At 41.9% G+C, this 11764-nt stretch overlaps 2 protein-coding genes across 3 annotated transcripts; one reads left to right on the top strand and one right to left on the bottom strand.

The window, feature by feature from the left end:
- Window positions 1-521: 521 nt before the first annotated feature.
- On the top strand, window positions 522-4671 carry sync (syncoilin, intermediate filament protein). The gene is made up of 6 exons (XM_046059580.1): window positions 522-614; window positions 1794-3370; window positions 3446-3660; window positions 3820-4027; window positions 4182-4306; window positions 4386-4671. Exons 2-6 carry the CDS (start codon window positions 1838-1840, stop codon window positions 4432-4434), a joined length of 2130 nt encoding a protein of 709 aa, XP_045915536.1. The 5' UTR covers window positions 522-614; window positions 1794-1837; the 3' UTR covers window positions 4435-4671.
- A 324-nt stretch (window positions 4672-4995) lies between these two features.
- On the bottom strand, window positions 4996-10509 carry rbbp4 (retinoblastoma binding protein 4). 2 transcript variants are annotated; one of them, XM_046059585.1, is made up of 12 exons: window positions 10302-10509; window positions 9332-9479; window positions 9080-9225; window positions 8479-8652; window positions 8217-8332; window positions 7853-8013; window positions 7646-7772; window positions 7444-7521; window positions 7095-7171; window positions 6591-6648; window positions 6370-6480; window positions 4996-5873 (listed from the first exon to the last, which is right to left on the bottom strand). In XM_046059585.1, exons 1-12 carry the CDS (start codon window positions 10315-10317, stop codon window positions 5811-5813), a joined length of 1275 nt encoding a protein of 424 aa, XP_045915541.1. In that variant the 5' UTR covers window positions 10318-10509; the 3' UTR covers window positions 4996-5810. The 2 variants fall into 2 exon arrangements, with proteins under 2 accessions (XP_045915541.1, XP_045915540.1); XM_046059584.1 differs by having other exon boundaries at window positions 9332-9482; window positions 10302-10508.
- Window positions 10510-11764: the final 1255 nt, after the last annotated feature.

Here is an 11764-nt window from a genome sequence, read left to right as displayed (position 1 = left end):
CAAATTCTGCTAATGCAAAAAGTGATGATCCTACCAAGCTTATCTTAAATGAAACATTCAGCCAGTGAGTTATTTAATTGGGCTTTCTAATGCAGTTTCACCTTCAGTTTATTCCGAGATGACTGTGATATCCTGAAGTGGGGCAGATTACTCCTTTTATATCAAGACAATGTCACATGATTCATGAAAATGCATGTTTTCTGACAATAAAAACACGTCAACCTTTCAGAGATGTTGTTGCTTTCCAACAAATCTAAAATTAGACAAACTACATGTAGCTAACAAGTGTTCAGTATAATTCTTAGAGGTGTAGTTTGGTAAATCCTTTATCTCTCTAAGGTCAAAACTGCCTGCTGCGGCTTCTCTTTCTCCCAGTCGAGTGTTTATTAATACACCTAAACAGATTTGAAGTAGTCATGGTCACACATAGCAGCATGCTGACTGAGAGGGAGGCTGGGTCAACTGTTACCACCCCCCTAGTTCATCTACACACACTGCTCCCGCTCACTCTTTGCCGCTCACTCTGCTTTGTCGTTTGAACCACAGCTCCTTTTTAACGGATTCATCCTGAGCATACCGCAGAAAGGGCAGAAGAAACAAGCATATACACACAAGTAAGTACAAATATATTTCATGTTTACATTTTATGGTTTCTGTAACTGATGTTGATCAAATTTGAATGGAACCCCCTGTACAAAATCCATGCTGTAACCATTCAGCCGCTCCCAAGAGCCAACTTTCAAATAACTAACTCTGTGAAGTAATTTAGAAGTAAGAAAAAAACACTAACCGTGTATCACATAAAGCTTAAAAAAAGAAGTAATTTAAAAAAAAATGTTTAATAAAAGAAGAAAAGTATATGTTCAGAATGCTAAGAAAATACAAGCCAGTTTAGTGTTTAGGTGGTGGAGGCCTAAAGGAATGTGACTTGTGCCCACGCCTGTCCTGCAGCAAGACAGCTGGTGACTGTCATGTCTTCCCCAGGGATTTGGTCGGCTACACATATCACAACAGTGTCCAGTCCTTGGGTACACGAATGACAGAGCCAAAGAAAGAAGGAGTTGTTGGTGCTGTCGATTTAAAAAAAAATATTATCTGTATTATCTGACCCAGTATAACACAAAGGCTCGAGCCGCGTCTTGAATTTTGTCCAGGAGGTTTTGGCGAGGAAACAGCAGCTATCAAATAAATGTCGCACTTGTCTTCCATGCCCTTTCTACGTTACTAATCTCTGCGGATGACAGTATTGGGTCAGTTTGATCAATTTACTCCCTGGGAGTCTCTGGCCAGTATTGGCAAACATCTGAAGGGTGAAATTATAGCTACATTATTCTCCAGGGGAGAGTGCAAATGCCTATCCATCGGCTCAATGACATGTTGTGATAATCTGCTCTCTAATCTGTATAACGCCACTTGTTGGGGCTTTTGAGGAAACCTGTTTGTGGTTATTTTACTGTTGCGGTGTTCATGTAAGTTCATGGATAGCCTTGCTTGAGGTGGCCTGATCAGAGCCAAGTAGTCAGTAGGTCCCTTGGGCAACTAGACTAGCGGGACAGCTGCTAGTAGCATACTGTCTGCTAAACTGCCCTCCTGCCCATGTGCTAATGACATTAGCAGAGTTTACACAGAAGGCTGGCCAAATTATTAACCCAACTCCTCAGTAGACATGTCATCGATGCAGGCCAGGCCTAGTATTTGTGACATATAACATGCCTGTCAACAACTTCAGCATGGTGCTTAATATGCATCGGCTAGGCTCTCTAACATATTTATCTGCTTTTGTGGTTGTAAAGGAGACTTCTACATTGAAAGTGGCCACAAGAATTAGGATATACCAATGGAGGACCTGGACAATGACATTTCATCTACAGGGTTGGACCCTCTCTTCATTAAAGAAGAGGATGCAGATCCGGACACAACCCTCCTGGAACAAAGAGAGTGCAACACGGCACAATCTGGACTCACCTTCACAGGAACACAGCTGAATCAATCAGCTTTAATTACGCCATACTTACAGAATATGGATGACTTACTGAAAAGCTGTGAGGAGCTCACCGGTATCCCTTTTGGCTCTCACTTCTCAGAAAGTTACAATGAAATAAGCCTGTCTGAATCAACTCACAGCCACAGCAAACGGAAAGACGCGATGGAAAGCTATGGAGAAACAAGCACTTCTCCCCAAGCATATCTTTCCACAAGCTACATTGACACACACATGTATGGGGCTGAAGGAACAGAAGACCAGCCGGCACAAGGCCAGTCGCGAGGCTTCACCAGCAGGTGCGGATTGACCACAGACATTACTCGCCAAAGAGAAATGCCTCTCACTTCAGCGGGGAACAAACTGAGTGACACCATGGTGGAGTACGAGGGCCAGCTGTTGGGGATGTTAGCCATGTTGGAGAGCTGTATGGAAGAGGCTGGGATGGACTTTGAGCCCCAGGACTGGGCCACAGATGCAAGCCAAGAGTATGTACACATACGGGGTACAACACTGGTGCCCATTCAGCAAGGGAGAACAATGGAGGTGGAGACCCGGTCGATGCAATTAGAATCCTTGGCAGGTCAACGTGCAGGGGGAGATAAAGCTTCCAAGAAAAGCACAAACGAGGTGACAGTAGGTTCAGCGACAAGTGGAAGCCAGCAGAAACCTGTGCCTAGCTGTGACAGCATGGGTGGCTTCTCAATGGAAATACAAGAGAATCTAAAAACAGACCAGGGAGTTCTTGATCCTCAGTTCAGGTTTTCAGGGCCATCGATGCCATTAGAGAGTACCGTAAAATATCCAATGTACTGTGAGCCGACAAAGACAGGATATATGTCTAGTGATGAAAGCACATACACAAAAGAAGACGTAACTGGGACTGAAGTAGACTACACAGATGAGAGACAGGAGCACAAGATGGACACCACTGATCTGGGATCCGGCATGAATGAAATAAGCGCAATAGGGTCTCAGATGGAGGAGTGCATAGAGGAGGTACAACGGTTAGAGAAGAGGAGGAAGGAGCTGCTGGCAGAGGTGCTGGAGTTGAGAGGGATTGAAGACAGAGAGGAGGCAGAGAGGAGCGAGGAGGAGGAAGAGGAGACAGGAGAGCCAATTGATCGCAAAGTGGCAGAGCTGATGAATGCACTCAAGAAGGAGGAAGAGGGGAGGAGAGAGGAGAGGAAGAGGGAGATTCAGATCCTCAGGGAGGAGAGAGCGGAGGAGGAGAGGAGGATGTGGAAGGTGAACCTGGAGAGACAGGGGCTGCAGGAGGAGCTCAGAAAGCTGAAGAGGAGGCTGTTCGCCATGGCTAGGGACTGCGCTCACAACCAGGTCGCCCTGAACACCCAGCACCGTGAGGTGGAGCTGCTAAAGAGAGAAGAGGTAAGAAAAAGATTCATCAGTTCATCACATGAAAAAGAAACCTCCACACAAAAATCTCTTTCTTCCCATTTCCAGGAAAAGCTGCAGTCATTGGTGCTGCAGCTGACAGAAGAGAGCTCCCAGCTCAGGTCAGCCCACCAACAGCAGCTCTTAGACCTACAAGCAGAGCTTCATGTGGTGAGCGCAACTCAGACCTACAACACCCAGGAAGAGCTGACACAATGCAGAAGGAACTCCTGTGGGGACATCCAGCAGTATCTGCAGGGTGGGCTAAAAGCGCTGGAGAACAGGTGCTGTCACTGTCGAGATGATTTAGCAGCTCGATAAAAATCATGTTTTTAAAAGTTTTCATTTGGTCACAATAATTACTCTCATCCTTTTATCACAGACCCATAGAGGCTGATTAAATGCATGCTTTTCTTTAAACTGTCAGTGGTTGTCTTGGCCAGGTATGAACCCATTTTACTCACGTTGCTGAAGAGGAGAGAGGCAACAGGCGGCGCACTGGTGAAAGCCAAAGAGCAGGCGCAGGAGCTGAAGGCCCAGCTGAGACCCCTAAAGGAGGAGATCGAAACGCTGAAGCTCCAGAGGGCTTGTTTGGAGGAGAAACTCAAACTAATTCACATACAGAGGAAAGAGGATGTGGGGCAGTACAAAGTAAGCAAGATGTCAGGTGTGGTGTGGATGAACAAGGGTCAGACAGTGTGTGTGGGGGGGGGCTTAAGAAGCAGGCAAACTATCCTTAACTGTGCAACAGTAGAAAACAGGGTCACCTCATAGCCAAAGCAATAAAGTTATGCCATTCTTACAGGACACATTGTACCGTCTGGAGGAAAGCAGCAGAGAGCTGAAGACTGAGTTAAAGATCCAGAAGAGAAAAACCAATGAGATAGAGGAGCTGAAAGACAGTCTAACCAAACAACTACTCCTTTACAGGTAGGATTTGTTGATCTATTCTGTATCAAACTATCATATAAAAAACTAGGCAAAAGTTCTAAAAGTGTTTTTCTTACAGGGATACCACCGAGGACCACAGCAAGTGTGACAATGAGGACAAAACATGAATGTATATGTTCAAAACTGTTGTTTGATTTTTTTTTTTTAGTCTGCAACATAGTGAACTCCAAGGTTCAATCAATGCACTTTACATACATTGAGACATGCTGTTACAAATACACTAACAAAAACATAACAAACTAACACGTTTTTTTTTTTAAATAACAGTCTGTAATCTGTTTACTAGACTGCAGCTTGTAGAAAGGTTTTTGTTATGAATAAAGGCTGTGTCCATTGTAATCTGAGTGCGACTGACGAGTTAATGTCCCTGCATGAAGAGCAGAGAGGGGCTCATGTACTTATAAGGGCAACATGGCTGAAGAACTAAACACTGGGACACAGAGTAATAGAGTGAGAGAAAGTTCGGCAGACAGCACAGCACCAAGACGTCACACCAGACACATAAAAAGGTCTGAGCAAAGTGTTGTGAAGCATAACCAACACTTTGACTAAAAGGATTATTTAGGGTTGTTTAAAGATACCTCCAACCTTAGCAAGACACGGATCCTATTAATATTTAAGTAACATTCATATTGAGAAATGTAGACAATACATCAAGTGGACCCAAAGACTAACAAAACACGTTTTATTAAGAATGCACTCACTGTACAAATATTGAACATAGAAAAAGTTCAACCACTAATCTATATCACGAAAAACATTGAAAGGATTATTGTGTGACTAAGGGGAGGGGAGGTGGGAGCACAGATGGGACATTTCAAACGCAGTCACTCCAAAATTGTAATTTCATTCGGAAGCAGCTGGTGTGAAAAATCGGTGTCCGGAACAATTACGTGATGACCAGACTGCAGCAAAGAAAATGAGACATTTTTAGTATAACATGCTAGCCTGCAAACAACCTATCAAAGCCACAGTAAATGTCACTACGCTGTGCATGGTGTCAAAAAGCCAGACTGCATTTTACTTGAAAACATGTTTTTTGCTGAAACGTGCAGTTTCGACTCTTTAACAGGAGGTTATTGTAAATTACCGCTTGTTGTAGGGGCTGTCAGTTTGATCACCACCTTAGGTTCAGGAAACTCATTTTATTTATTATTGAAAAAGCAAAGGTTAAAACATTTCAGTGTATAAGGGAGGGCCAATTTGGTTACAAAAATATAACTTTTATATGCACTGCGAAAAACATGGATGAGATTCTTCCGGCAATAAATTACTCAGTTGAAGTTCATTTTGAGTATTCCAAAGGTGGAATCAGGGTTACACATGATTATTCTTTCTTGTATTTACAGTGATTTACGGAATATAGTGTCCCACCAGTAAAGTAGAGAAGGATGGGAAAAAGTCGCTGCTTGAAACTACTGGGGGTGACAGTTTGGCAGTTTGTGATGAGGTCGTAGGTTAAGACACACAGCAAGCAGAGGTGTTAGGTTGCGGCTTCAGGGTCTGTCGAACCCTCCGGATCTTCATCGTTGTAGATGTTCTCAGCCTAAAAAGGAGAATTAGTGGGTCAGTCATTCAGCCACAAACAGTCAGGTTGTTGCGCCATATTTACGAATCAGTTTCTGATTGAAGTGCTTTTCTATTACAGTTCATTGAAAGAAAGACGGATGTTTAAGTAGTATAAAAGGAGTAGGAAAGGAGTAAACACACAACCAGGTTAGTAGACTTACCATTCTCACAATTTCACTCTTCTGTCTCATAACTCTGCCCTGACTGCATCAACTCCAAATGTTAGTCAAAAATCAATCTTGACTACGATTTTTTGAAATGTCATCACACGACTTTTCCCTGCAAATTCAATGTTGCCTGCTCTGATCCACGTTATAGTTTGGTAAAAGACAAGGGATCCTGAGGGCACGTGTCCTTAAAGTATTTAGTGTTTTATGTTGTCTTTGAGGGGAAATAATTGAAGTATACAAAGAAGTAATCACATTCTCTGCCTGTCCACGGCTAACATGCTTCAGTAAAATGTGGTCTCTTACCATTTGCCAGACTTGCATAATGTTGTCTTCAGAGACCGAGCAGATGACCCAGGGCTCGTTGGGGTTCCAGGAGAAATCAGAGATCTTGGCTGTGTGGCCTCCATGGATAAACTAGTAAGTAGAAAGAAAGGACAACCTTTTCATTATTATGATACAAAATGATGTTTCCATTAATAGAGAATCTCATCTTTCAAAGTTCATCCATCTTCACTGATACTCACCAGGAGCTCAGGTGGGCCATCCTCTGCGTCTTCTGGTGACTGCTCCTCTCCAATTTTACTACAAAAAATAAATAAATAAATAAAACAGACAGAAGAGTTCAACTCGGTGCCAAAAATGTTACGGCATGGTTAATCCCACATGTCCATTGGATGCGGCTGCGACTTTCAAATGTCCACTGAGATCATTCACAAGTGGGGGTCTGTAGCTCAGTAGTCTGTTCTTTAGCAGCCATATTTTAAGTGATTGTGTTGTACTACAGTCACACTGCATCTTCAAATTTCTTCTGTATCCCCTGAATTAGGTTAATTAGTAGAAGGAAAACCATAGTATTGCTATGGCATAAAATAAACCATGAGAGAAGAGCCACACTTAAAACACAGGCGAGACGTTCTGTTCTCAGGCCGGTGGATATTACCAAACTGGCTAGAATCTCTGGCAGCTGCAATGAAGCCAAAAGCAGCACAGCCACATTTGGTGGATATTGAGGGTAAGATGTTCTTTACCTGAGGTCCCAGACGTTCAGTCGACGGTCTGTTCCACTGGATGCCAATATGGTCTCATTATGGGGTGACCACTGAACCTAGAACAGCCAGTGAGAGCTCAAATTAGGTCAATCTGAATAAAAACACAGACTTACAATACTGAAACTGTCGTGAAAGAATTTGTCAGGAACATTTATCTTGTGTTTTTGCTTGGTATGTGCTGATGCTTCGGATTTATGACCATTTTGATTTATATAAATTCTTCAAAGCACCAGAAAAATACTTTGAGAACTGAAGAGATTCAAATTCAGATTCAAGATACCCTGATATCCTTATTTTAAGAAAATGTCATGAGTGATAAGTATCTTACCTGGAAGATCTCGTCCTTGTGTGACTCGAAGGAATGCAGCTTCAGTTTCAAGTTTCTCAAGTCCCAAAGGGCCACAGTCTGTGAGAGGAAGAGATTTTCTTAATCTCTGCAATAACTTCAGTTACAAAACTGCAAAAGATAAAATCTGCTGAAAATTACACTAAATAATGACAATTAAGAATCGGTGGAATATTGGAGTTACCTTGTCTGCAGATCCAGAGGCAAGTATAAACTCGCTATAAGGGTTAAATGACAAACAGTTGACCTCTGCTGTGTGGGCGTCTACTGCATGGCTGGGTTTGGAGGTGTTGTTTGAACGAGTGTCCCAACTGAGGTAGAAAATTACATATCATTTAATTTACTGTGCACGATCTGCCTGGCAGATTTGACTTATTATGAAGTTTCTTACATCATAAGCTTCTGGTCATCTGCTACAGATCCAAAGAGTGACTCGTGTAGCAAGTGCCAGGAAACATCTTCAACCACAGCAGTGTGACCCGTGAAGATAGTCTTTGCATCGACGATCTTCCCCTCCTTTGGCACAGCACTTATGTCCCACAGACAGACGGTCTACAGGTTATGAAACATGAGACAAAATCCATCAATATTTCAGATCTCATGTTTGAACGCTTCTTAATTTCATGAAATGCATCTTGAGTTTATTGTATGGAGTAAGTGCATTAAATGCAGTAAATTGGTGACCAAAAAAAACTCCCCAAATAAGGGAAGTCGCTTGATAAATACATGGCAATGAAACCCGACTTTTCTCTTACATGGTCATCTGAAGCACTGAGTAGTGAGCCAGACAAATTGGGATTCCAGGAGAGACCATAGCCTTCTTTCTGATGGCCTCTGAGACGCAGATCAGGGCGGCACTCTCCAGAAGCATCTGTGGACAATAAAATGAATGCACATTGTCGCTTTAGTTCACAGCAAAAACAAGAGCAGATATACAGTAATCTAAGTCACTTTCAAATCTTGTTCAAACTACATACTACCTTTCTTAGTGTCTTGTAGTGTGCGTGATCTATGTACCTGGCTTGGAGGGGTGTTTGGTGTAGTCAAACACCAGCACATCTGAGGTGGGGGTCTTGGTGGCGATGATGCAAGGGTTCTGGGGCATATAGCGGGCACGATTCACCTCTCCTTCATGGCTGATCTTGATTTCTATCTCGATCTTTCCGCTTACGGAGCCAAAACCTCCAAACTCTGTGGAAATATAAGAAAATATCTTTATAGTACAGACACAATATGGATTCAATACATACATGCAATTGATTTAGGGAATGTAACTCTGATCTGTCCAAAGAAGCCCAATAATAAAAATGACCGAACGCCTCTTAAGTGACTACTCCTTTGTTAATAAATACAAAGGCAACTATGTTACACGCAACAATTACATTGTAATGCTTGCTGAGGTGTCTATTGATTTACATTGCTTTTTTCCTAGTCAAGAATATAATTATCATTTAATTATTATCATTATTACTGGATCACTTAATCAGGTTATGACTACATTGACAATGTGCATGCTATTCTAATAAATTAACTTAATATAAAAACACAGTACATGAAAAGTCTGCCTGCTTGAATATTCACACTTATGTGACTTATTGTGGGTGTGAAAGTCTCCAACCTCCTTTCTCGCTGTCATAATGTGAGGCGTCAAACTGGGCATCATCATTGGGCAGCTGGACGCTGGCAATGACCAGGTGATTCTGCTCATCAGATGTGTGAGTGCCCAACACCAGCCGGTGCACACTGTAATCCTTCCCTTCTGGCCTGGGGATTAAAAAACCCAACACATTAACCCCGGCCCATTCACACCTATTCTAAGAGTTACACATGTGTGAAAATTACAATTTCCCTTATGTGTAAAAGTGTGTACCTGGAGACGTCAGGCAGCCACTGAGCAGTAAGACTGGGCCACTCTAAGGCATGGGTCATAACCAGGTCGTACAGGAAGGGAGTGTTTTTCTTCCAGATCTTGTACTCCTCATTGATCACCCTCTCTTCAACTGCATCATCAAATGCACCTGCTGAGAGCACAAAATGATGACAGGACTAGTGATCAGAATCAGTTTTATTGCCAGGTATGTGTACACATACGAGGAATTTGACTCAGGATTGTACATTGCTCACGATGTGCTTAATCATACAATAATAAAATAATAATATAATGTCAGACACAAACTACAGAGTAGACAACACTAATATACATACTATCAACAAAACAATATAGACATATTGACAAATGATGAATGACTGTTCCACAACAATTTCAGTTTTTATTTACTTCAAACGTTTGCAGATGCGTCTGTAGCTTCGTGTCAGTTTAATATTCATTAGGGTGAATTGCCAGTGTGTCTCTGCGACAGTCAAGACATTAATGACAGGTAACGCTTATGGCACTTAATCAACGGCCGTTTACGGTTCTCGTTTTAGACGGAAGTTTTTCATGATCAGTGTTCAGTTAGGAGTATGGAAGTGTTTTCAGAAGCATATCTCCGTTAGCTTCCTCGGCTATCGCGATTAAGTTAACGTTATGCTTATGCTAGCGTTAGCATACTTAACATACACGGTCGCGCTGCGGCCTTACTCCCAACTAGGACATAACTTATAACGTTAGCAGAACACGTCAACCGGGGGCAAACAATGCGAAAACATGAACTGCAAACTGAAATCGAGATTGTTACAGCTCACACAATGAAGAAGTACCCGGCTTTTGCTAAGCCTGATAAAGGCCATCCTAGGAGCTAACGGTAACGTTGCGACAGCTAGCTGTTACCTTAGCTAGCTAAAACATTTCAGATTACCGCGTTATTTTTCGCTGAAGAAAATAAAAGCTTTCACTTTACCTTCCTTGTCCGCCATCGCAGGTATCTTATAGACCAACGAGATTTAAGGTTGATTGATATGTGGAGACAAATAGCCTTGTCTCACGTCCTCCTCTGGCGTGCTTTGTTTAAAGCACAGAGTGAACAACGCTAAGCTAGCAGCTAATAGAGCATCCGACTGTGAGAGACGTGGGTGCATTCGCGCGCTCGCTCAGTGCAAGCAAGAGGGGCGGTCCTTCCACCAATCAGACCGTAGCAACTGTGCGCGTGTGTACCATAGTGAACCAGCAGGGGGCAGCAGGAGGTCGTGTGATGCTGCCTTCAAGCACCAGGTATAGTGGGGATGTTTTTATATACAGTCTATGGTGAAGAAGACTAACTACATAAATACCAACAGATTAAAACATATATTATCATAAAATGTTTATTCTGTGGTGACTGCTCAGAGGCAAATACTTGTTACTTCAACCAAATCCAGCATGTACCTATTACATACGTTAGTGTTGGGAGCATAGGTGTTATTTACACTGGGGACTTTTTTTTACACTTGAAATGGCTGATTTTGTCCCCATCACTTTTTTAAAGCATAATTTGTTTTTAAAAAACGTTCTGAAATATAGCTTGCAGTTATATGATAAATGAAAATGCCTTTAGAAAAGTTTATTTGCAAATTAAGAATACATTCAAGGCAATTAAAATATAGAAGAAACCAATGTGCATATTCCAAAAAGTCGAACTTAAGCTAAAATAAACAAGCTACTGATCATAAAATGAATTGACACTGTTTCTTTTTGGCCAAGTTTTCCATTCTCTCCCTGTGAACATGACAAAAGAGGAGGGAAGACTAAATCATGCCTACATATGTGTTGCCTCAGCATGGATGATATTATATGAGAAAAGTTGATCTACAGGAGAAACTGTTCTGAAAGCAACACAAAATGCCTGAGAGCTGCACTGCTTGATATTGTTATATTTATATATTTTGAAATGTAATGTGCCAGCAGAATTTTGTGTTTCCTTTTACATAAATAAAACATTTCCACCATAAATTGGTGCAGAAACGATCACCAGAATGGGGGAAATTAAGTCTTTAATGATCAAAATTTCCTGGGGGAGGTCCCCCCAGACCCCTGTGCCTATATCTCAGCATTGTGGATGTCTTTAAAACACTGTTTAAGGATCTTTTTGTCTCGTTCTCATGAACCTAATATCGCGTATTGTGATGTATCGCAAGCTAAGTGTCTCTTCACACCCCTAATCTGAGCCCCAATGTCCCCACCACTTTTCAACACAAAGTGACGCCCTTGGTTGGGAGACATGGCCAAAATAGCTATATATTATGCTAAAAATATTATTCCATTTGATACCGATAACTATCTATATTATACTATTTATAAATGTCATATTATATTTTTTTCAAGTTTAAAGGCTGATTTTTGCCCCTGAGTGAAAGTTGAAGAAAGCATGATGTTTAATTGTGGTTT

This window comes from Micropterus dolomieu, linkage group LG09 (genome assembly GCF_021292245.1).
Source record: "Micropterus dolomieu isolate WLL.071019.BEF.003 ecotype Adirondacks linkage group LG09, ASM2129224v1, whole genome shotgun sequence".
NCBI lineage: Eukaryota > Metazoa > Chordata > Actinopteri > Centrarchiformes > Centrarchidae > Micropterus > Micropterus dolomieu.
The sequence above is the reverse complement of the archived record's forward strand: the minus strand, read 5'-3'. Positions and strand labels throughout refer to the sequence as shown.